A 26,909-nucleotide genomic window follows, 5' to 3' on the forward strand; every position below is an offset into this window, starting at 1 on the left:
GGACATATATCCTCAATCTCAAATGAGAAAATTATTAATTGTTGTTACATGCTTATGCATAAAAGAGTAGTCCATTATCTGTTGTCTATGTTGTCCCGGTATGGATGTCTAAGTTGAGAATAATCAATAGCGAGAAATCCAAATGCGAGCTTTCTCCTTAGACCTTTGTACATGCGGCATAGAGGTACCCCTTTGTGACACTTGGTCAAAACATGTGCATTGTGATGATCCGGTAGTCCAAGCTAATTAGGACAAGGTGCGGGCACTATTAGTACACTATGCATGAGGCTTGCAACTTGTAAGATATAATTTACATGATACATATGCTTTATTACTACCGTTGACAAAATTGTTTCATGTTTTCAAAATCAAAGCTCTAGCACAAATATAGCAATCGATGCTTTTCCTCTATGGAGGACCATTCTTTTACTTTCAATGTTGAGTCAGTTCACCTATTTCTCTCCACCTCAAGAAGCAAACACTTGTGTGAACTGTGCATTGATTCCTACATACTTGCTTATTGCACTTATTATATTACTCTATGTTGACAATATCCATGAGATATACATGTTACGAGTTGAAAGCAACCGCTGAAACTTAATCTTCTTTTGTGTTGCTTCAATGCCTTTACTTTGAATTATTGCTTTATGAGTTAACTCTTATGCAAGACTTATTGATGCTTGTCTTGAAGTGCTATTCATGAAAAGTCTTTGCTATATGATTCACTTGTTTACTCATGTCATATACATTGTTTTGATCGCTGCATTCACTACATATGCTTTACAAATAGTATGATCAAGGTTATGATGGCATGTCACTCCAGAAATTATCTGTGTTATCGTTTTACCTGCTCGGGACGAGCAGAACTAAGCTTGGGGATGCTGATACGTCTCCGACGTATCGATAATTTCTTATGTTCCATGCCACATTATTGATGTTATCTACATGTTTTATGCACACTTTATGTCATATTCGTGCATTTTACGGAACTAACCTATTAACAAGATGCCGAAGTGCCGATTGTCAAGTTTTCTGCTGTTTTTGGTTTCAGAAATCCTAGTAAGGAAATATTCTCGGAATTGGACGAAAACAACTCCCCGGGGCCTTTTTTGCCACGAAGCTTCCAAGTCCGAAGACGAAGCGAAGTGGGGCCACAGGGTGCCCAAACCCTAGGGCGGCGCGGCCCCCTTGGCCGCGTCGGCCTATGGTGTGGGGCCCCTGTGCCCCTCCCGACTTGCCCTTCCGCCTACTTAAAGCCTCCGTGACGAAACCCCCGCATCGAGAGCCACGATACGGAAAACCTTCCGGAGACGCCGCCAACGCCGATCCCATCTCGGGGATCCAGAGATCGCCTCCGGCACCCTGCCGGAGAGGGGAATCATCTCCCGGAGGACTCTACGCCGCCATGGTCGCCTCCGGTGTGATGTGTGAGTAGTCTACCCCTGGACTATGGGTCCATAGCAGTAGCTAGATGGTTGTCTTCTCCCCATTGTGCTATCATTGTCGGATCTTGTGAGCTGCCTAACATGATCAAGATCATCTATCTGTAATTCTATATGTTGCGTTTGTTGGGATCCGATGAATAGAGAATACTTGTTATGTTGATTATCAAAGTTATATCTATGTGTTGTTTATGATCTTGCATGCTCTCCGTTACTAGTAGATGCTCTGGCCAAGTAGATGCTTGTAACTCCAAGAGGGAGTATTTATGCTCGATAGTGGGTTCATGCCTGCATTGACACCTGGGACAGAAAGTTCTAAGGTTGTGTTGTGCTGTTGCCACTAGGGATAAAACATTGATGATATGTCTAAGGATGTAGTTGTTGATTACATTACGCACCATACTTAATGCAATTGTCTGTTGCTTTGCAACTTAATACTGGAGGGGGTTCGGATGATAACCTGAAGGTGGACTTTTTAGGCATAGATGCAGTTGGATGGCGGTCTATGTACTTTGTCGTAATGCCCAATTAAATCTCACTATACTCATCATGATATGTATGTGCATGGTCATGCCCTCTTTATTTGTCAATTGCCTAACTGTAATTTGTTCACCCAACATGTTGTTTGTCTTATGGGAGAGACACCTCTAGTGAACTGTGGACCCCGGTCCAATTCTCTTTACTGAAATACAATCTACTGCAATACTTGTTCTACTGTTTTCTGCAAACAATCATCTTCCACACAATACGGTTAATCCTTTGTTACAGCAAGCCGGTGAGATTGACAACCTCACTGTTTCGTTGGGGCAAAGTACTTTGGTTGTGTTGTGCAGGTTCCACGTTGGCGCCGGAATCCCTGGTGTTGCGCCGCACTACATCCCGCCGCCATCAACCTTCAACGTGCTTCTTGGCTCCTACTGGTTCGATAAACCTTGGTTTCTTACTGAGGGAAACTTGCTGCTGTACGCATCACACCTTCCACTTGGGGTTCCCAACGAGCGTGTGCTTTACGCGTCATCAAGGTCCTTCTGCCTCGATCATTTCTAACAAGTATACTCTGTCCAGACGGTGCCTCACATCCCGTTCTGGCAGGTATCTTTCTCCCAAGCGCTCTCCCAATGGGTTCCGGTATGCCGCCGGTCTTGCTGAGTCGACCTCGTCATCATGCTCCGGTACCGCGGCCCTTGCCTGCCGGTACCTTGGAGGATCTATTTCCTCCTCATCGTACGCTGCCCTTGCAGCTCGATAATTTTGCCCGGTTTCATGTCTACCGGCATGATTGTTTCCGGCATAGCCTCCTTTGGCGTAGCCTCTGTCTGCCCCTTGGCTTTTTCTACCGGCATCGTATTGCCCCGCTTGTTGTTTTCCGGCAAGAACCGGATCATACACAGTCATCTGCTGCGCATTCAACTCTTTTTCTCTTCTTCTGTCCGGATGGGGGGACGAAGCCTGCCCATTGGACTTGCCACCGGCTTTCTTTGTTGAACGCGCGGATTTTGAAGCCACAGCCTTGTTCAGCTTAGCTAGCTGCTCAGCATTTTGCTGCTCGATAGTTTCAAGCAGCTCCCGGACACGCTCTTGTTGTTTTGCCAGCGCGTCCCCGGAAAGCGATTCACACAGCTCTACCGCGGCTTTAGCAGCTTTTATAGTTTTATCCGGGCTACTGTACTTAGGTTTCTCTACAATGCTCACAGATGCAGAGGTGCTTTTGCCGGTAAGAATTTCTTTACCTAGATCCTGATCTAGATTGCGAGCCTTAAGCCGGTTCTCCGGTATCCTAGCAGCATGAGCGCTAACAGAAGCAAAGCCATGGGCAGCGTTATACTCACGTACGGTTAGGTTCAGCTCACGCTGCGCCCTGACGACGTCCTTGCCGCTCTCGAGTATCTTCTGGCGCTGCGCCTCCAGCTCCGCCTGAGCCGCTGCCGGGTCGATGTTCTGCGCGATGGGGGTGGCGAGGACGTTCATCGCCGCTTGAAGCGGTGTTTCCGGTGGCGCGGATGATGCTCCCGCAGCGCCTGCGTCACGCTCCAGCGGTGGCTTGGCCGCACGGGTTGAAACCGCACGCCGAGCGCCTTCTTCCATAGCTCCTTTGCCGGCGTCAACCGCGCCTGCCATCATCACCTCCACGCTACCAGGAGCGCGGCCAGCATGCAGCCATCTTGGCGGATCCGGCGCCACCAGCACCGGCGAGGGGCACTGGCGCACAGGGACGGTGCCGAAGTAGATGCGGTGGCTGCCGAACTCGATGATGCGGCCGTTCTTGGGGAAGATGCCGCCGTTGGCGAAGCAGCCCACGTTGTCGTTGATGAAGTCCATGGCGTAGACGCGCTGCACCAGCGCGGACACCGTACGCTGGCCGGCGACGTCGAGGATGCCCGCCCGAATGTGAACTCCAGCAAGCGCCACTTCATGCCCCACGGTGGGCGCCAACTGTCGTCGTGGCGAACGAGCAGATGCCATGGGATGGCTTGAGTTGGGGCTGAATGGGCGCAAGAGGATTCGGGGGAGGGTTTGTGATTAGATGGGATGAACTTCCGGATGCTTTCCTCAAGAACACAGCCAAAGGCAGGTAAACAAGAAGAAACACAAGAGGAAGAACTCTGCTCTAGATCACGGTCTTCATTGATCTCAACATGGTTACAGGTTTTTGGATACAAGGTTCATCTAGAGACTGATCATCTGACCATCCCGGATACGGGTGTGCCCCCTCTCCTTATATAGGGGAGAAGGTGGCTTACAGAGCAAGAAACCCTAATGGCATCTTTGACTGGACAAACTACTTTACAAAGTAACTTTAATCATGGATGACGCCGGGGTCTTCTTTAATCAGGGACGCTGACGTCCTCCGGCTTCTTTCAGCGTCATCCCTCTCTTTAGCGCCAGGGCTTCGATTAAAGCCACTTTGCTTAGCTCATCCTTGTCTTCTAGCTCCGAAGAGAATCTTTGACCAGTCTTGCCGACATGCTCTTCTTTCCGGTAGCCCGGTATCTTCTTCATCTGGTTCCGGTATACCCCTCTTGGGGATACCGGTCTGGTTTTACCTAGCCAAACACTTATCTTTGTGTTCCGGTATAAACATTAAACCGGTATCTTGATGGCTCAAACCATCCGGTTTGGCATGCCTTTGGCATACCGGGGGTCATCCCCCCAACAATTCTACATTAAAACTAAGCCTAACATGTAATTCTAGTAGTCTATTAAATTACGCTAAATAGGACATGACATCTGGGTCAAGAAAAGAAAAGCGCCTACAATGCTACGACTTCATATTAAGTTGTGCATTCTTCTATGCTCCTTTTATCTTATTTTCAGATCCCCAAGAATCGTAAATGCATATCTTTACCATGAATTGTGCCATAAGTCATAGACAAATTATTGTAGGCACCTTACACAAAGTACGATTTTATTACTTACACCTAAGTAGATAATTGTACAATCATAATTGTTTTTTAAAGAAATACGGTAGGGGAAGCACCTACAGTGATTTTGTTTTTAAATAATAAGAATTTAAATTCGCGTTCCTGAGGACTTGAACTTAGGTGGCTAGGTTGTACATCCACTTCCCTAACCAAGTGAGCTAGGCTCACTTCTTCAACAATCATAATTGTTGATATGCTTTTTAAAGCATTATGATATCTAGAAATATTTAGAAGATATTTACTTCACTAAAATGGATGCAAACACCTACAAATACGCTACAAACCTCTAACTGGCGCGAAGTAACCCACAAAGTAGTGCTATTTTTTCTTATGTTTGAAGTTTGATATTGATAAGAATTTTTTTTTGGCAAAATCTCAACACAATAAAGTACTGAAAACAACACTTTAAATGCAACATTTCAACAAAATATGAAAAAATTAAAACTTCCACTACACATCGGGGTTTTGAATTGCAAATGTTTAGGATAATAAATCTTATTTAGCAACAACTTATGTATCTAGTTTCTTAATAAACTAAAATAAATTACTACTAAACATTAACACAATGAATGATAGAGTAAAAAAGTTTAGTATACCTAACTGAGAAGAGAATGGAGCTTGTTCCGTAAATAGGACCTTCTCCGTTCTTGCCTCCTTCATCCCTCGTTCGACATCGATCTCGTAGGGCATCGTGTCATATCCATCTTATTCCGAGAAAAAAGACTGCTCAGTTTTGCAAGATCTCGTCGTCATCGAGAAGCATGGTCGAGTCGTCTGCTTGGTGTGGGACGAATACTGCCACGCTGAATCGGAGGTCCTCCACCAGATTGTGTCGTGCGTCCAGCATGTCACGCTAAACGTCCACTACCCCAACTCTGTCTTTTTCCACGACAAAGGCCGGCATGAAAGCCTGATCATTTTAGTTTCCTTGCTTTTCCATTTTTCATAGAGGAGAATAAGATTTTTTTGTAATCCACTCAATCTTATCTGTTGACAAAAGGGGCATGACTATAGAGTTGAACTACCTTACTAAAATTTGATAAATTCAGATTCTTGATCAACCACTCTATGAGATGCAAAGTATTTATCCCACAACATATCCTTCGTCCGAAATCTTTTCATGTTTAGCTACGGGGAAAGTGAACGTTTGTGTCATCCCAATGTTCAGGCGAGCTTCTTTAGGGTCCACAAAAACATGAAAGTGAAAGAATTCATTATTGTCATTATGCACAACATATGTGATTGTGCACTTCTTCATTTTCTGGAACGGCATCTCTGCCTCACATGTTGGAGTTTTGTATGAAAGAATATGCATCTAAATTGGAGAGACAAAATGGCTAGAAAGCACATAATCACTTTTTATTTGATATGAATGTATGTCTGTATGTTAATTATACAGCAGATGCTTTTGACCTTAAGAGTGTCTATTCATCCGAGATGAAGGTCCGGAAGATGTAAATTACTTTGCAATTTTCTGGAAATCATAACGTATAAGATGATGCTGTTCAAGCTGCAACTGCTCCTGAAGCTACACCTGCTGAAAGTTTCCACTGAGGTTGGAGTTGGTACTGGTCAGTCAATTTTCAAGGAAGCTGCACACCAAGAAAGGTGCTGAAGCCGTGACACCAACCGTGTAACTGTGGTCGCAGACAGCGGCGAGGGTTTCGTGAGCATTCTGGTAGCGGCCTTTACCAGACGTGCAAACCACACGTTGACCTCCACCGCCACATACCACTAGGCTGGCCAGCCAAAGGTAATCAGCGGTAGTTGGTTACAGCCGCCTGCACCATATACTCTGCATCTTCCATTTTAGTATACTCTTCCTTGTTCTGTGTTCCCCATGATCAGCGCATCTCCACGATCGTGTAGCTTCTCCCCATGAACATGAAGTCCCACAAGGGCCATACGTCTTCTCCGAGGCGCTCGGCCGCCATTGCGGCGCCGGTCGCCTTCCTGCTGTTCCTCGGGCTCGTCTCGCTCTACGACTTGACCCTCTCCGACCGCCGCTATCTGAGCATCTATGGCGGCACCTCTTCATCCTCCTCCTCCTCGTCGGTGGCGTCTTCGTCATCGGCTCCGGCCTGCGACCTCACGCGGGGCGAGTGGGTACCGGACGCCGCGGAGGCGCCGTACTACACGAACCTGACGTGCCCCTTCATCGACGACCACCAGAACTGCATGAAGTTCGGCAAGCCGAGCCTCGAGTTCATGCGCTGGCGGTGGAGGCCCGACGGCTGCGAGCTCCCCCGCTTCGACGCGGCGGCGTTCTTGCACGCCATGAGGGGCAAGTCCGTAGCTTTCGTCGGGGACTCCCTTGCCAGGAACCACTTCAAGTCGTTGCTCTGCATCTTGTCCACGGTACTTACATGTGCTCGATCGTTTCGCTTCTTCTTCTTCTTGCTCTGTTTTCTGATGCAAGTTGGCGATTGCAGGTGGCGCTGCCGGTGGAGGTCGGGACGGATCCGGAGATCGACGTGACGGGGAGGGCCGTCCGGCGGGACTACTACTACGGCAGCCACGACTTCACCGCCTCCCTCTTCTGGTCGCCCTTCCTGGTCAAGGCCAACATCTCGAACGCCACGCTCGGCATGTGGGACGTGCACCTCGACGAGCCGGACGGCCGGTGGGCGGCGCACGTTGCCGACTTCGACCACGTCGTCCTGTCCGGCACCAACTGGTTCCTGCGCCAGTCCGTGTACTACGAGGGCGGGCGCCCCGTCGCGTGCAACGGCGGCGCCAGCTGCGGCGTCGGCGGCAACCTGACCGAGCTGGCCGTGCCCCTCGCCCTGCGCGCGGCGTTCCGGACGGCGCTCGGCGCCGTCGCGTCGCACAAGGGGTTCAGCGGGAAGGCGATCTTGCGGACGTTGACGCCCGCGCACTTCGAAAACGGCGGGTGGAACACCGGCGGCGACTGCGTCCGCACGCGCCCGTACCGCCGCGGTAACCGCACCCTAGGCGCCTTCGAGGCCGAATACCGCAGCGCGCAGGTACGTTCGTGGAAACCTCATAAATCGAAAACAAGAACGTTAACGGCTAAAATTCATGTGGAGCTGTGGCTTGATATGATTTGAATGTAGGTTGAGGCGCTGAGGGAGACGAAGGCGGCGGCGAGGACGAACGGCGCGGAGCTGCTGTTGCTGGACATCACGGAGGCGATGGACCTTCGGCCGGACGGTCACCCGAGCCGCTACGGGCACCCGCCGGGCGGGAGCGTGGAGGGCGACTTCGTCGTGGACTGCCTGCACTGGTGCTTGCCGGGGCCGATTGACCTGTGGAGCGAGCTGCTGTTCCAGATGCTCCTGCCACAGCATTAGCAGGAGATCGATGAGTTCAGATGATCGTGAAACGTGAGATGAAATCGTCTCTAGAAACGAGGCATCATCTCATTCATTTTTCCAGAGGTGAAGCAGTTGTGTAAATTCAAAGGGTAATCTAGCTAGTAGTGTTCGTCTCGGTATTGGGTTGTACAAATGCGTCGGATCGTGTGGTCGCTTAATATATGGCCGTACTGATTCTACAAAGGATAATATACTACGGCCGTGATTCTTTGATTTCTTTGGCGTGAACTATGTAATTTCTAGTGGCGATGCGCCGATGCAGATATTGAGATGTGCGAATGCATTCGATCTGGATGTTTTTCTCTCTCTTTCCTTAAGCAATGTAGTGTTACAAATACTGAGCTAATTTGAGTCGCTCATGTGTGAGGTGTTATGTTTAGTCCTACATGTAAAGTTGGAAAGAAGTTTAACCATTTTATAGGAGGTTGTTCAACCAGTTGGTAAAAGTGAGAAGATAATGAAACATGCGCGCTCCTCCTCCTCATCCACTTATCTCGTCACGACGTGTACGTGACACATCTTTGTCATCCTATATGGGAGAGTGTAAATTAGATTTTTTTTTTTTTAAACACTACACGTGACTGCTTGAGATCTCATCACAAGTCGTCTTGAAATCATCATTGCGGCGGGCTAGGTTGAGCCTTCATCATCGACTCGATAAAGTTGTCGCTGCATCTACAAACTATCACTCAATGTGAGATACTCATGCAAGTACATGTTTAGCTGCTACATGTTTATGTTCACCATATTGCCGACTGCATCTAGTAGTAACTATATATATCAGGTTTAATACTCCGAAATTAATCATGAAATTATTGTCTAATAATTCAATAATTTAAAAACCTAATTTTACGTAATTGTCTGAGGTAACTATGACTAGGTTAGCTGATGCACTCAGACAAATAAGTTTACCTGCGTTCACTTTAAAAGGTAGCAAGTGAAGGCCACGCTCTGGCTTACTCTGGCTCACTACCTTGGAAATTTGGTGGGTGACTAATGGCAAACCCGAAGGAGTTATGCCTAAGAAATTAAGATTAGAGTAAGTTTGAGGAAGCCAATTATCGTATGAGAGGATGTATTCTCAGCATTCTTGATAAGAGTCTGTGTGATGTGTAGATGCATATAATAGATGGAAAAGAACTTTGGAATGCAGCATATGCTAAATTCGGTGCAACAGATACTAGCAGTGAACTATATATCCTGTAGAGCTACCATGACTACAAGATGGTGAATACCTATTCTATAGTTAAACAAGATCATGAGATATAGTGCATTGGGAGAGAGCCCAAACTTCTTAAACACGCCTTAGCCGACAAGTTTGTGGCGCGATGCATTAGTGTTGGGAAAAAGAGAAACCCAAGAGTAATAATTGTTACATATATTCAAACACACAACAACCTGGCAATTCATTTTACAAAAGGACTTTCGTGTAGTGTGATAGAAAGTGCATAGAGAGAGATGAGTTTGAGACCCATGGATGTTACACCATAGTAGTAACTCAAACTTTGTGATATGAGATCCCACAAATTAAGATTTAGAAAGAACAAACTAGTGGTTTAACTGAGGAGAGTATTATGCCATCCCTTCTATGTCAAGATGCAAATCTCTCAAAACCAATAAGGCAGGTTGGCAACATGCCTTAGTTTGTTTCTATTGGCTATTATTAGAAAAGATACTATCTTACAAAATTGATGAACGTCGCAATCTATGAAGAGATCAATGAGGATGGCGATATGCTCCACCCACGGGGTAGACTACTGGCAGCCATGTACCCGTTACGAATTTGAGCGAAGTCTGTTCAACCAAAACTTGCAATTTTAGGCGTAGTCCGTTGTTCAAGTGTGAATGAATGTAGCTCAAAGCTCTAAAGCTCTAGGTCCAACTTAACAATCTCTAATGAAACACTGGTATTATTAAATATCTAAATGGGCATTTGATATCAAGTAACGGTTTGTTTGAAATAATGGGACAATTTGAGTGGCCCATGTGTGGGCCAAAACTGAGTGGCCAATGTATGGTTTCAGATTTCTCCTACATCTCAAAGTTCACCTTTGTAGCAGCTCAAGGCAAGAGGTGCGGTGCTATGTTTAGTTCCGCATAAAAGCTGGGAGAAAGTTAGACCATCTATAATGGAGGTTGTTCCACCACTTGGTAAGAGAGTGATAAAAGGAGTGGTACATGAGGGCTTGATGCATGTAAACTGCGTACATAAATTTTGTCCTTTATCATATTGATTTCCCACATATTTGCAACATATATGATGATAATACCATGTTTTACATTAATTTATGGGGATTTACCAATGATCCTCTTTATTTGGTTTATAACTCTGCAGAACAGGAAAACCCTGTTTTGCGTATTTTCACTTTCACAAACTTATAAGGAGTCAAATTTACCTAGGATTTTTGGAGCGTCACTTTTTCATCGGGAGAAGCACCCTGGGCCCTGGAACCACACCTGTAGAGGCCTGAGGCCCGAAAGAGTACAGGTGGCGCACCCTACCTTCCTAGGTGCGCCACCCACCATCTTTCAGCCATTGATCGTCCGATTGCCCTGATTCTTTCACCCATCGACGTATTTTGACCTAAAAATCACTATATATATGGCCCCGGAGAGTTCTCGGGAGTAGAGCACCGCACAAACACAGAAACACAACAATGGAGGCTGCTGCAGAGAAGATTGGAGGGGAAACTCCGCCGGGATCACCGCCGGAGGGATCTCCACCTTCTCCAACGTCTTCATCATCATCACCATGATCAAGAGAGAGTAGCCCACATCTGGACTACGGGTTTGTGGCAGTAGCTTGACCTATTTCTCTCATGTTCTTCATAGTTCTTAGTGCCATATGAGCTGCCCCGCATGATTATGGCCATATTTGTAATACCTATGTGGTGGATCCTTATTCTATGATATTGTGCTATGAGATCTGATCATATTATGTGTAAAATGTATTGATAGATGCATATTATGTACCTACTTCTTAAGTATTTGTTCTGATCCTACATCTATGCAAGAGCATGTGTGGGGTGATATGTGTGTATTAGATGGAGTAGCATGGTTTTAGTGATTGGATAGTCATAATATTTTCAAGATCTATTATGGCCTTGACCTTTTCTTTTGCTACCTCACTAGGGATAAAGTGAATGCATGTGCTATGCTCTTCACGTGATAGTAGTGATGATCTTGTTTGTTCAAGGTAGCATATTTGATATTCAAACATCATGTCAAAGTACTTATGGATATGCTCTGTTAATTCTTAATACAGGATTGCATGGAGTTTTCCTTTTCTTGTGGAGTATAAGAGAGATGTGTTGCATCATCTCTATGTTAGGACGTGATGCCCATATGAATGTTTATCTTACTCATATTATTATTTTACATCCTCATATCTCATTGATGAATTACTATTTGTCCACTACAACTTAACAGAGAGAATAGTCAAGTGAACATGAGCCCCGGTCCACTTTTTATCATAAGAAACACCTTTATATTGTTTTTATTTTTTTTCTATTTGTTGCACTATTTTAATCCGAAAACAAAAAAATATTTGATTTTCTTATTTACATCCAAAACACCAAAAATAATCAACCTCTTTACAATTTTTACTTAGTTATTTTATCTAATCTAGTTTTACTTGTTTTATTTCTACTTGTGGTTATTTACGTACGCGAAACCTTGTGCTTGACAACCACACGGTGGAGTTGGAGACACAAGACTTTTATTTTACTTGCGGAATTGCTAGAAGACGGGAGAAGAGAATACTCTTTGTTCAGTTCCCCGAGAGTTCGATATAAACCCTCAAGTCACCCTTGTGGGGAAGATACTCTGCTGATACAACACTCTTCACTTGGTGTCCCAACGTATCAAGATTTTTTTGGCGTTTCTAGTAGCCATCATCAATAGATCTTTCTAGCACCGTTGCCGGGGAACAGAAAAAAGTGCATTACAGTGTTTGGTAACTTCCACAGCAAGTGCAAGATATTTTCTGGCGCCGTAGGAATCTTCTTACAACTGCGTCTCACCAAATCTTGGGGAGGTAACATCACTGTGAGCTCTCTTATCTCTTTTATATTTTGCATAGTATTTTATTTGTCTTGTTCTTATTCTTTGTTTGCTTGTTTTTAGTTTTTGCTTGTTAGTTCTTTTTCTTAAAAATTGAAAAACACATAAAAATTAGTAGATCTTCTAAAAATCACGGGCAAAAGAAATACTAAACTGTGTGATTACACAAACACTCATAATGATCATTTTATTGCTAATCCTATCACTACACCTTAGATAACTGCTGAAAGTTTTGAAGTAAGTCATGGGTTATTAAATCTTATAACTAGGGAACAATTTGGCGATAATTCTAGTGAAGATGCCTCTATGCATTTACATGATTTCTGCGAAATTTGTGACATGCAAAAGTTTAAAAATGTGCAAAACAATATTGTCAAGCTAAAATTACTTCCATTTTCTCTTAGAGGAAAAGCTAAAGAATGGTTATTGTCATTACCTACTGCTAGTATTAATTCTTCGGATGATCTTAAAGAGGCTTTCATTAAAATGTATTACTCACCTATTAAGATTCTACAAAATCAAAATAGCATCTTTTCATTTAGACAAAATGATAATGAACATGTAGCAACAGCGTGGAAAAAAATTAAAAACATGCTTAGAACTTGCCCATCACATGGAGTTAATGAATGAATTATCTTACACTCTTTATACAATGGGTTAAACATAATGTCTACATGTATGATAGATTCTGCTGTGGGAGGTGCTTTTATGGGTAAAACTGTACCTGGCGCAAAAAAAAATTCATATTAGAAAGCATGTTACATAATCATAGTCAATGGCATACAAAAAGAGCACCTAATCCCACAAAGAAAGTGCATTCAATTGAAGAAGAAAATCCTTTATCTAATTAAATTGATGCCATACTTGTCTACATAGTTAAACAAAATAATGACAATGTCCCTTTACAAGATTTAGTTGGCAACAACAATGAAAATATGGATGTTAATTTTATAAGAAACTTTGGCAACAATGGGTATGGGAACAATAATAATTATGGCCGCCCCCCTTATACTCAAGATAATTATGGTAGCCGCCCTTTCATTCCCTACCCACAATCTAATGAAAATAGGTGGAAGCCTGCTATAATGCCTCAAACTAATGAAAATTTAGAAAAACTATTAGAGGCGAATAAAAAACTTATTGAGCAAGTAGCTAGCCATGCCACCATGATAGAAAGCTTACATAAATCACTTGCTTCCATAAGCTCTGAAATCAAGGGATTACAACACCAGGCAGCTAGATTAGATAAAGCTTTATCAAAGCTTGCCGACAAGCAAGCTACTTTATTAAGCATGTCTGCAAGAAAACCTCAGGGGCCTCATGCAATTGGCATGAACTCTGTAACTGTTGCGACAAATACACCTCTTACATTTGAAGAAACTTACAATGAGTTGTTGCAATATACTAATTTTCTTACACCTCTTTCATCATAATTTGGATCCTCAAATATTTTTAAAGAATAAGAGGGGGAAAGGCAACTTTGAATGATATGGATGAAAAGGAAACTCTTATGCTTGCTACTGATAAAAAATTGAAGAACTTAAAATGCTTAGTGAAGTTAGGGAACCACTCTCTTGGATCTTGATAAATGTAGCTTGAATGAATGAACTGGTTGCTATATTTGAGAAATTTGCTAAAGATCCCACTATTAATGTTAATCAAGTTGGTTTTGGTCCCTATATTGCTAACTATGTCATTAAAGAAAAGATTCAGAGGTACAATAATGAGGCCATCCACCTAAAAGCTTGGGGATGCCTGGATCCTCGAGATTTTAATATCTATAGACAAAGAAACACATTATGTCATTCTAGATTTAGGATCTAGTGTTCTGTCATATCAAAAGAGCTATATGAATTACTTAATCTAAAAAATATGAAAAAATGCTCTATTGATTTATTACTTGTTGATTGTTCAACCAAAAAGATTTTAGGAAAATTAAATTATTTTATGGTTGAATTACATATGACATATGTACATGTTCATTTCATTGTTATGGACATGGGGAGAAATACCTCTAGTCCTATAATTATTGGAAGATCTTTTCTCAGAACAATAAGAGCTATCATTGATTCTAACGAAGGGAATGTCAAGTTTCAATTATCACACAAGAAGTGTATGGAGCACTTCCCAAGAAAAAAGGAGGTATCATTCATGCTACCACATAATTTCCATGACACTTGAATGAAGTAAAAGTAAGCCTAGCTATATGGTTACAAAGAAAGCACTTTACGGGAGGCAACCCGAGATGTTTTTATTTATTGTTTTTATTTTGCATGCTTGCTGTATCATGTTATTTTTATTTTAGTTTACTCTCTGGTTTTTAAATAAAGTATGAAGTTTTTACCCATTTGGATGTTTAAAGTAGCAAACATAATATGGAGTTGCTGATTTCTGCGCTGCACTTTTTAGTGCATGATTTTTGTATTTTTTTTTGGTAACTCCTAACATCTTGATAATTAAACTTTGTTTTTTGAGTAACATAGAATTTTCTCAAAAAATTGAAGCGTTATTGTTTTATATGTGTCTAGTTTTGTTTTGTTTTATGAGAGGGCCATCATATTGAGTGTTTATAATTAATATGAATGAGCTACTGGACCAAAATCTTTATCTCTGAATTTTCAAAATTAAATAAGTTGCATGCTTATAAAAGAAAAGGAGGAATGCCTAAAAGCTGAAATCTATTTTGTGTATGGTATTTCTAGTTTCACATGCTCTATTGAGTGATGATTGTTATGTACCTTATTCAGTGCTACTTCTTGCTAGTATACATAGATGTTTAATTTTAAGTATCATTATTTGATGATGAATGAAAAGCCTATGGATACTATTGCATCCTTTTAGACCTCTTGCTAGCCAAAAGATTTGAATTCTTACACAAGCATAGACTTGTTTCCAAACTCAACTAAAATCCAATGTCTATCATACCTACATATATAGCACTTGCTATTCCAAGTATAATGTGTTTGTTTTGCCTTCAACCTTTTCAAAAAAAAATCCTTTTTGTGTAAGAAAGTAAGGTTTGGTAGGAAAATACCACTATGCATGTTGTTGGTTTGACTAATTATGAGTAATGAGCTAGACCGTAACCATGTTTACTTGGGAAGTCTTTCAACATTGCACTTTTGGGGTATTGCACTCTGCGTTGATCATTATTTATTTTGTTTTGTTGATGGCTATCTGTTGTGGAATGAATGATGGTTATTTTAAGCAAGTAGGCATGCATTGTTAGAGAAGAGCAATGGGCCGCTAACTGAAGCCATGCCTAATCATGGTGGAATTTTCAGCAACGAGCATCCTCAATAGGAAGAGTGAAAAAAGTAAGATAAAAGAGTTGTGAAAAATAGAGTGGAAAAAGGAAAAAGAAAAAAAAGAAAAAAAGATCGAGTATGAGAAAAAATTGAGAGATAGTTAGAGAGGATGCTCAACGTCTTTTGTTCATGTTGTCCCGGTATGGATGGCCTATAGTTGAGATATACGTCTCCTTTGGTCCTTTATAGAGGCGACATGAAGGTACCCCATTGCGATACTTGGTTGAAACATGCATGTTGAAAGGTCTTGGTAACCCGAAGCTGAGTATCAAGAGGCGTAGTCCTTAGCATTCAAGAAAGTGAGGCAACACTTACTCATAAGAGGTCAAACTCATGACACATAGATATCTTCATACATGAGATACTTGGTACCCCGTCCTTATTATTATTGTTGATATGAATTTCATAGCTCAAAACCATGTTTTATTGTCTCTACTTTTTATTTTGTTGGAGGTTTAGCACATACATTCCCTGCTTACTTTCTTGTGTTCAAGAGTCAAAAGAAATATTCCTGAAAAGAGAGGACAAAGATTTTTCCAACAATTCTATAGGATTCATCTAAGCATGCTTTATCATTCATACTACTTATCCCTGTTTCTTACAATGTTATTTACTATTATGCATGCTTTGTAGAATGTAAGAGTTATCACTTGATGAGTTCATATTACTTATTATTATTCTTTACATACTGAACCTTTTGATATTTTGCATGATTATTTAGAAGCTATATATTATAAACTCTAAAATTCATGTTAGTTTTATCACCTTCATGCTCGGGACGAGCATAAGTTAAGCTTGGGGATGTTGATGCATGTAAGATGCATACATGAACTTTGTCCTTATATTGAATTCCCACATAACAACATATATGATGATAATATCATGTTTTACATTGATTTATGGGGATTTAGCAATGATCCCCTTATTTGGTTTATAACTCTGCAGAATAGGAAAACCCTGTTTTGCGTATTTTTCACTTTCAGAGACCTATACGGAGTCAAAGTGACCTGCGATTTTTGGAGCGTCACTTCTCATTGGGAAAAGCACCCTGAGACCTGCAGAGGCCTGGAGAGGCCTGAGGTCCAAAAGAGTACAGGTGGCACGCCCTACCTTGCTGGGCACACCACCCACCCTGTTTCGGCCGTCGATCGTCTGATTACCATGATTGTTTCGCCCACCAACGTATTTTGACCTAAAAATTACTATATATATGGCCCCAAAGACTTCTCGAGAGGAGAGCGCCGCACAAACAAAGAAACACGACAATGGAGGCTGATGCAGAGAAGATTGGAGGGGAACTCTACCGGGATCATCGTCGGAGGGATCTCCACCTTCTCCAACGTCTTCATCATCATCACCATGATCAAGGGAGAGTAGTCCACATCTGGACTACGTGTTTGTGGCAGTATCTTGATCTATTTCTCTCATGTTCTTCATAGTTCTTAGTGTCATATGAGCTGCCCCACATGATTATGGCCATATTTGTAATACCTATGTGGTGGATCCTTATTCTATGATATTGTGCTATGAGATCTGATCATATTATGTGCAAAATGTATTGATAGATGCATATTATGTACCTAGTTCTTAAGTATGTGTTCTGATCCTACATCTATGCAAGAGCGTGTGTGGGGTCATGTGTGTATTAGATGGAGTAGCATGGTTTTAGTGATTGGATATATAGTGACAATATTTTCAAGATCTATTATGGCCTTAGCCTTTTCTTTTGCCACCTCACTAGGGATAAAGTGAATGCATGTGCTATGTTCGTCACGTGACAGTAGTGATGATCTTGTTTGTTCAAGGTAGGATATTTGATATTCAAACTTCATGTCGAAGTACTTATGGCTATGCTCTGTTAATTCTTAATACAAGATTGTATGAAGTTTCTTTCTTGTGGAGTATAAAAAAAATCTGTTGCATCATCTCTATGTTAGGACGTAATGCCCATATTAATTCTGATCTTACGCATACTATTATTTGCACCTCATATCTCATTGATGAATTACTATTTGTCCACTACAACTTAAAGAGAGAATAGCCAACTGAACCCATGAACCCCGGTCCACTTTTTATCACAAGAAACACCTTTATATTGCTTTTATCTTGTTTTCTTTGCACTATTTTAATCCTAAAATACATAAATGTTTACTTTTCTTGCATCCAAAACACCAAAAACAATCAACCTCTTTACAGTTTTTACTTAGTTATTTTATCTAGTCTAGTTTTACTTGTTTTATTTCTACTTGTTTTTATTTACTTGCGTGAAACCTTGTGCTTGACAACCACACGGTGGAGTTGGGGACACGCGGCTTTTATTTTACTTGCAGGATTGCTAGAAGAAGGGAGAAGAGAATACTCATTGTCTAGTTCACCGAGAGTTCGATATGAACCCTGGAGTCACCCTTGTGGAGAACATACTCTGCTGATACGACACTCTACACTTGGAGTCCCAACGTATCAAGATCTTTTTGGTGTTGCTAGTAGCCATCATCAGTGCTCCTTCTCCTCCTCCGCCACCTCTCGCTCGCCTCATCACGATTTGTTACAAGAATGAGCCTCGGGTCGAGCTTTATTTTGTGGTTCAGGAAAAATGAGTTTTTGACGGATGCATCACATCTAGTGTTGGTTCAGGTTGCTCATGCATCGTGCGTTGTTGTAACCGACTTGAAGTTGTGCAATGTCAACCTGACCCACTTTGCTAAGGTTTCCTGAGACGTTCTATATAAATTTATACACGGTTGTCGCCGCACAACGTCTTACACACGGGTTAGGGTTTTGCCATGCTTCTCTCAATGCTTGTGCGAACGTGAGTGTTGGTCTCTGGAACCACTCGCCTTTGTAATCCTGTACGGGAGAGGGTGAATTAGATTTTTGGGAAGATCATCATCATGGATAGTCTTTAACTCATCGTTGCGGCTAGGTTGTGCCTTCATCATCGACTATTTAAATTTAATGCCGCCGCTGCTGCAAGAACTGATCATGCACCTGCAGACGAACTTGCATGCGTGGTCCCTTGTTTACTTGTTTAGCATGTTCTGTGAGTACATGTTTAGCTGCTACATGTTTCTATTCCTCATATTGTCGAGTGTATCTAGTATATTTTGAGTTACACGTGGTAGTAGCTGTTTATGTCATGTTTTAATATTTTTAAATTAGTCATGAGATTATTGCCTGATTATCCAACAAGTAGCTCCACTAAACATGACTAGTTTGTTACGCTGTCGACACGTTGAATTCCATACAAGAGTATGTCTGTGTGTCGGCCTACTTGCTAACGCTTGATTGCTTGGTGACTATGTAGTGGAGGTCCATAACTAATCCATGCGACATCAACTACCATCAGAGACAAAAGGCATGGACTTGGAACGTGTTTCCCAGATTCTGAATCTTTTAAATCATTTCCCTAAAAAGGAGCTGGGTCGTGATTAAAAATCATAGTTCGTGCGATAGGAAGTTCTTCCTCCTGTTGTATTGCGTTGGAGGACTATTTAGATCTTATGAACTTATCATAGCGTTTTGAACTTCTGTTCTCTGCGCTGCATTCTAAGTGCATGCTGCTACTGCAATGCGGTTTTACACGGGTCTCCCTTAACTTGTCCTCTGGTTCTGCGGTATTGTTTGAAGAATTTTAGCACTAGATGCAGTCTTAACAAATTGCTCCGTAAATAATGTCGCGAGATGCCATCTAATAGCCAGCGGTTGACTTCGAGGTGATATGTATCATATTTGTGAAGGACAGTGTAGCATGGAACTTGATCAAGTTGACCTCAGGAGGTTGGTTTGTTGACGACGCACTATGCGCTTCTAGCATTCGTAGTATCTATCGTGGTTGCATGCACCATTGATTGCTTTGAGATTTGTATATTTGTATGTATGGAATCTCTTCTACTACTATTGTTTGGTAACTTTAGTTTATTTCTGCATGCACACGTGTGCGGACACCACTTGCACACACACTCCCTCCCTCTCTCCCTCTCTCTCTCTCTCTCTCTCTCTCCCTCCCTCCCTCCCTCCCTCCCTCTCCCTCTCTCTCTCACACCTATTAATACACCTAGATAATTTTTGATCCTATAATGAAAGGGGCATCCGTGTCGGAATAAATATTAAATTAACAATCTATTTGAACCAGTATATTTATTTTTATAATATCTATATTAAACAAGCCCAATATATTTTGTTTTGACAAATATTTGAAAACCAAATTTCCAAAACAATGAAGCTGCATGATTAGTTTTTAAATCTAATGGACCAATATTAAAGTACATACAAGTTTAAAACGATTGTGCTATCTAACAAATTTATCAAGCGTGTCTAATACATGTTTGAAGAATGGTAAAACACATTTAAACAGGATGATGCACACTAAACCTCTATAAAAGTACATACAAAATATTGTGTCTCTCAGTAGTGGTCACTATGGTTTTATTGCAACCGTTATGTGTTTTCCTTAGGATTTGAACTCGAAATTTAATGTTTGTTTACTATCTTAGGTCATTACATTTTGTGGTTTGAATTCTAATGAAATCCCAATTATTTTCGAACTATGGTGAACTAAGTTTGAAACACCATGAAAAACCGGTTTCCAAAAAACATTTTAATTAGGCTCCATGAAAAAATCGAATTTTTGCCATGTCTTCAATTTTCAAATATTGTAAAAATATGTTTAACACCGGTCAGGTTTTGAAGCTCTCTTTGTTAGCAACCCCTATATTTGAACGGTTCATATATAGTTATATACTTTTGGTTCAAAAGCTACAGGAGATTTAAGTTTCAGCATCTAGTAAAATATTGAAGGAGAGAAGATAGTTCACATAATATACTCCCTCCGTTTCAAGTTTGAAAGAACAAGGCTCCCTCGTTTTACGTGTTTTTGTTTGACCAAGAATTATTTTAAATAAAGATTATTTGTGTGAAATTAGCATCATTAAAAAGTGTTTTTCATTACGAATCCAACGATACTAATTACATATAATATAATCAAGATTTTGTTGCTTCATTTTTAAGGTCAAATTTTATCTTCGAATATGCGTGCGCCTTACTCTTTAAAACCGAGGTAGTACCTCTTGAGTATGGAGGAGAGATTGTGAAGCACACATGATAAATACTGTCCACACTATATTTGCCGCTCTCAGCTTGGCGTTCCACTTCTTCAAAGAAACAATCGCCCTAACAAACAAACAGTGAACAACTCCCTCTATTTACAAATATAAGATGTTGGATACTTTCAACTTAATTGGATATAAATCATATGAGTGAATCTACACACTAAAAATAGACTAGATACATACTAATAGATGAATCTAACGAAACCTAAAACCTTTTATATTAGTGAATGGAGGAAGTAGCTAGCAATCTTTTCTTAGGGTATAGACACGCACGCCCTGCCATTCAATTAGAAGGGAAGAAGGTGCATCTCACGATAGGTTAGGCCTAAGCCAAATAATAAAGAAAAGGAATTACAACAGCCCATACATTGGTTATAAACGCAAATCCATACGCCTCGTTCTTGGGTGACTGTTAAAAGTCACAAGAAGGGGTGAGTCGCCAATTGCATGAAGAACACAACCTTGCAGATGCGAGTCGGCAAGGCGATGAGCGATAAAAAAATGTTACCTTGCAGATGCGAGTCGGCAAGTACTACTGAACTTACAAAAATGTAGCTGGACACAAATGGACGGACAAATGGTTAGAGCATCCCCACTCGTTGGCCCTCCCCACGCCCAAATCCGGCGAAATTTTCGTCCGGATTGGAGGAAGATTTGGCGTGGGGAGGACTAGTTTCCCAGCCGCGTGCCCAGGCGAAGACGACGGTACGAGTTTGAAAAACGGAAACTTGATAAACTTCGGCTAAATTCGGGCGAATATAGACTAAATTTAATGATATTTAGACTAAAACGGGCGGAGTTCATACATAGAGGCCGAATTCGACTATATTTCGAATTCGGCTAGGGGAATTCAAATGCTAATTCTAAAACACGGCGCTCTACATGCCCAAACGGCGGTAGAACACCGTGTAGTCGTCGCCGCCGTCGTCGGAGCCGTCATCCTCGACCTTCGGCGCCCTCGGCGCGGCCTGGCGGCTGCTGCCCTGGCCGGCGTCTCCCCACCCCGGGGATGGCTTGTACCATTCGTCGTCCGAGGACTCGAGGTCGACGACGGGGACAACGACGCCGGATGGAGGCGTCGCAGGACGGCGGTAGCGCGCGGCGTCGTCGGCGGCGGTTGGAGCGGCGCGGGAGGCGCGGACGGCGAGTCGGCGTGCGGCGGCCAGGTCCAGCAGCCGCCGCTGCTGCTCCTCCTCCTCGCGCTCCCAGTCTTGCCTGGACCACGCAAGGGCGGCGTCCTCGGGGAGGGCGTTGTCGGCGGGCACCAGGTCGTTGAGCGACCTGGCGATCGCCTCCGCCACGGCGGCGTCCTCCGCGCGCTTCGCCTCCTCCTCGGCGAGCCTGTTTGCGGCGGCGGCCGCGGCGTCCTCCTTTTTCGGCGCCTTCCTCTTCCGCCCTGGCTGGGAGGGTTGGTCGCGGATGACGAGGGCGCCGCTGCTGCGCCCTCTGGTCGGCGGCGGAGACGCTGGCTCCTTCTTGACGCGCACCGGCGTCGAAGGCGACGTCGCCTCCTCCCTCTTCACCGGCGCGAAGGATGACCTCGGCGCCGATCCGGAAGACGACGAACTGGCAGCCATTCGCCGTGGCTGCCAGACGTTTCCCCGGCGGCGGCTCGCCGATGCCCTCGATGGAGGGGGCATCGTGAGCACCGAGTAGTTTCCGCCCTCGATGTGCGCGAGGACGTTCGCCAGCGTCCTTTCCGGCGCGCTCCACCAACGTCGGCGGCCCGCGGCGTTGTTGCGCGGAGGCGGAGGCGGCGGGCCATCGTAGGAGGCGAGCTCCCGCTCCCACTGCCGCAGGAAGTACGAGTTCCACGCCGTGTAGTTGTCGGGGTGGTGGCGTGGCTCGGCGCGTTCCTCGTCCGTCAAGGTCATCCGCGCCTCCTCGATGGCGACGTCGAGGGCGTGGCCCCGAGGCGGCGGCGGGATTGGTACGCCGCCAGCACTAAGCCGCCACCCGCCGCCGGGAGGCCTCGTGTCCGGCGGGCAGGGGTACCCCGCCTGGTGGAGGAGGTGCCCCTCCCACGCGTGGAGCGACCGGCGGGGGAAGCCGTTGTTGGCTGCGCCGTCATCGTCGTAAAACGCCATCGGGAGAGTAGAGGAAGAGTGGAGGGAGAGTGGAGCACGGGGTACGCCTCGCGGCGAGCGGACCGGCGTATATAGGCGCGGCTGGCGCGGGTGATTAATGCCGCGTGGAATGCGACGCGTCCGCGGCGAGCTGACCGGCGGCAGCCTTTAGTGCGCGCGGAAGACGATGCGTGCGCGGAAGACGATGCGTGCGCGGAAGACGACGACATTAACTCGCCGCGTGGCCGGCGAATGCAGACCGGCGGCAGGCTTTTACAGCGCGCGGAAGACGATGCGATGAGGACGACCATCGGTTTCTCTCGCCGACAAGTTGGGGCCACCAGACGCGCGGGAAGTTTCCTCGGTGTTTCCCGCGCTTTCGTTTCGTCCGGAGTCCCCGAGCGCTCCCCGGGGGGCCAGGGATGGCGTGGGATCACCGGATGAATTTAGGCCCAAATCCGGACGAAAACGAGGAACCGGGGGGCGCGACTGGGCCGAATTACGCCGTCCGGATGGAAAAAAAGCTCGCCGGGGGCCTCGTCGGGGAGACGAGTGGAGATGCTCTTAGTATCATATGGCTGCGAATATACGATGATGTAGATATAGGTTGCATGTACTAATAGACTATCATAATTGATTTTTAGTGAGGGATTGCTTTAAGAAGATATGATACGTGGCCTCTTGAATAAGCTGAACAAGTGGGTTCATAGGTGTATATACTCTTAAATATTAATACACCGACACTTCCCATATCCATTTTCTGCTGCCAATGCACAAAGATGCACGTCAGCCGTTTCACTTTAGAGGAATGCATGCTCCATTTATCCCGAAAGTCGGAAGGCGTGCTTAGCACGCCCACAAACACCACCAAACTAGAACATTTATTTATATCCAATAATCCAAATCGATTCATATGACAAACACAACAAGAGGAGGAAAAAAATGCTTCGCTCCGCTGCAAGGCGGGCCCCGCGGGCGAATACCGGGGCGAACCCTAGCCTCGCGAACCCTAGCCTCCCGCACCGCAACTCCTCCTACTTTATTTGTAGTAGCTTCTGTGCAACGCGTTCCCTCACAAAATGATAGTCAATCTCAATGTGTTTGGTTCTTGCATGGAACATCGGGTTGGACGATAGAAACGCAGCACTGATGTTGTCGCACGAGAGAACTGGAGGACGAGGTTGAGAAACTCCCAATTCCTGAAGAAGGGACTCAACCCATATAAGTTCGGCCTTATACTCAGCTTTTGTACTGATGCGGAAGATAGTGACTTGCTTGCGCGCACTCCATGCGATCAAATTAGGACCCAGAAACAAAGCATATCCCCTATAGAGCGCATGTCGTCTAGACAACCAGCCAAGTCAGCATCGGAAAAAGCAGACAGAACTCCTGGCACGCAGGTGTAAATCAAAAGACACAGTGAGACACACATAACGCAGGATGCATTTAACAGGAGAACAGTGCACATCTGTAGGGGAATGAAGATACTGGCACACCCTGTTTACAGCAAAGGACATATCCGGGCGCGTGATCATCAAGTACTGCAATCCACCAAGAATACTGCGGTACTCTGTTGCATCCCCCGGGGACAAAGGAGCACCATCAGCAGCCGAGAGCTTGTCAGTGGAGGACATGGGCGTGGGCGACATGTTGCACTTGAGCGTACCAGCATGAGCCAAGAGATCAAGAGAATACTTCTTCTGTGTAAAGGCCAAGCCAGTAGACTGATGAGCAACCTCAATACCCAGGAAGAAGTGGAGCTGGCCCAGATCCTTGACAGCAAAATCAACACCAAGAGCAAAAATGAGAGCATATGCAGCCGTCGAGGAAGAACTGACCAGGATGATGTCGTCCACGTACACAAGCAAGTGCGTACATGGTCACACTCTGCCGTTGAAATAAGAACAAAAATGTGTCTGCCGTGGAGGCGGCAAAGCCATGAGTACGAAGAGTTGAAGCCAAGCGAGCGTGCCAGGCACGAGGCGCTTGCTTCAGACAATTAAGAGCCTTCGTCAGACGACACAGGTGATGGGGCTGAGTGTGATCAACAAATCCCGACAGCTGCCTCATATATACCTCTTCTTCAACCAAACTATGAATAAAACCATTCTGCACATCAAGCTGGCGAAAAGACCGGCCTCGAGATTCTGCCAGGGACAGTAGAAGTTGAATGGTGGTAGGCTTGACGACTGGGCTAAACGTGTCCTCATAATCCAGTGAATACCGTTGTTTGAAGCCCTTAGCCACAAGACGTGCTTTGTAGCGCTCAATGCAATCATTTGCATGTTTCTTGACCTTGAAGACCCACTTCGAATCAATGATGTTGACACGAGGTGGAAGGGGGAGAAGTATCCATGTCTCATTGTTCATAAGAGCCTGATACTCCTGTTCCATAGCAGCCTGATAACTGTGTGGTACAGAGGTCGGGTCTTCCACCGCATGGGCCATGCACGCAGCTAGCCAAGCAACAGTGTCGTCGGTGCGCTCCTTGGGACAAGTGATGCCGTTGCAACTACGTGTGTGAGGATGTCGTGTAGGAGGCGCCCCAACAGCAGGGGCGATGGGCGGCACAGGAACGCGCAGAGCTGAGGCCGCGGGTGATGTTGGACCAAGTGACGGAGGCGGGGCGGGCAATGGCGGTCCTAGCGGTGGAGGCGAGCCTGGCGAGGCCGACCCTGACGACGGTTGCGTGTCAGGCGAGACCGGCGCACTGGAGGCTGAGCCCAGCGGATAAGGCACAGTGCATCCACCGGGTGCAGGCACAAGCGCCGGGGCAGGATCGCTGCATGCGGCGGGGGCGACGTGATCGACGTCGAGGCCAACGTGGGGGCTAGCGGGGGCTGGTGCAGGGAGCAGTTCCATGCTAGCGAGCACCACGACCAGTTCCTGCACCATGGTTAGGTAACAACAAAGGAGAATATGCAACATCTTCAAATTAGCCTGCCAGTATAGGAGATGAATGCATGGATGGATCAGTGGTCGGTGTGTGAGGCGTGGCTGAAAAGGGAAAACATTCTCATCAAAGACAACATCACAAGATATGTAGACACGGTTCGTTGGCACATGAAGACACTTGTAGCCTTTATGGAGAGAACCGTATCCAAGAAACACACATTTTTTTAGACTGAAACTCAAGTTTTCAACTATTATATGGACGAAGATGAGGCCAACACGCACACCCAAAAAACTTAAAAAAGGTATAATCGGGAATTTCATGCAAGAGAAGCTCAAGAGGGGTTTTCATATTAAGCACACGCGTAGTTAGTCTGTTGATAAGAAAACATGCGGTAGCAAAAACATCACTCCAAAACCGAAAAGAGACAGAAGCATGAGCAAGTAATGTGAGGTCAGTCTCAACGATATGACGATGCTTGCGCTCAACAGTGCCATTATGTTGATGTGTATGAGGGCATGACAAACGGTGGGGATCCCAAGCTTATTAAAAAGGTGTTGAGGTTGTGATATTCGCCCCCAACCCCCCCCCCCCCCCCCCCCCCAATCCAACTGGATATGAATAATCTTATTCTTGAGAAGACGTTCAACATGCGACTGAAACTGAAGAAATATATCGAACACATCAAACTTACGCTTAATAAGATCAAGCCAAGTAAATTGACTATAAGCATCAATAAAACTGACATAATAGTTGTGACCACTAAGAGGATTGTGCTGGACCCCACACATCGGAAAACACGATCTCAAGAGGGCTCTTTACTTCTCTAGTAGATGAAACAAATGGGAGCTAATGACTCTTTCCTTGCCGACAGGCATCACACACAACTATCTCTTTATTGCTAGACTCTAATGTCAGCTCATGCGGGTGGAGTACATGACGTACTATGGGTGTTGTAGGATGACCAAGGCGAGAGTGCCACTGTGATGATGACACACAAACACCGTTGATGACTCGAGTGACTGATGGATCCTCCAGACGGTACAAACCTTGGCTCAAGCGACCACCAAGCAGGATGCCCCCTGTAGCTTGGTCCTTAATAAAAAGATCAAATAGGTGAAATTCACATAGCACATTATTATAAAGGTTGAGTTTAGGAACAGATAAAAGATTACGAGTCAACGACGGGACCTGCAAGACATTGCGAAGCTCTCCACCCACCAGCCCTATTATGGGCACGACAAGGTCCACACCGCGAATGGCGTAGGTA

At 44.5% G+C, this 26,909-nt stretch overlaps 1 protein-coding gene across 1 annotated transcript; it reads left to right on the forward strand.

Annotated features, from left to right (window-relative positions):
* Nucleotides 1-6,633: 6,633 nt before the first annotated feature.
* On the forward strand, nt 6,634-8,415 carry LOC127306293 (protein trichome birefringence-like 19). Its single transcript, XM_051336916.1, has 3 exons — nt 6,634-7,222; nt 7,297-7,851; nt 7,942-8,415. The coding sequence occupies exons 1-3, from the start codon at nt 6,743-6,745 to the stop codon at nt 8,176-8,178; spliced, it is 1,272 nt and encodes a 423-aa protein (XP_051192876.1). The 5' UTR covers nt 6,634-6,742; the 3' UTR covers nt 8,179-8,415.
* Nucleotides 8,416-26,909: the final 18,494 nt, after the last annotated feature.

This window comes from Lolium perenne, chromosome 6 (genome assembly GCF_019359855.2).
Source record: "Lolium perenne isolate Kyuss_39 chromosome 6, Kyuss_2.0, whole genome shotgun sequence".
NCBI classification, from domain to species: domain Eukaryota; kingdom Viridiplantae; phylum Streptophyta; class Magnoliopsida; order Poales; family Poaceae; genus Lolium; species Lolium perenne.

Coding starts and splice junctions, on each gene's coding strand:
- LOC127306293 (XM_051336916.1), top strand. CDS start 6,743: ATGAACATGAAGTCCCACAAGGGCCATACGTCTTCTCCGAGGCGCTCG. Junction 7,223..7,296: donor TGCTCTGCATCTTGTCCACG/GTACTTACATGT, acceptor TGGCGATTGCAG/GTGGCGCTGCCGGTGGAGGT. Junction 7,852..7,941: donor CCGAATACCGCAGCGCGCAG/GTACGTTCGTGG, acceptor ATTTGAATGTAG/GTTGAGGCGCTGAGGGAGAC.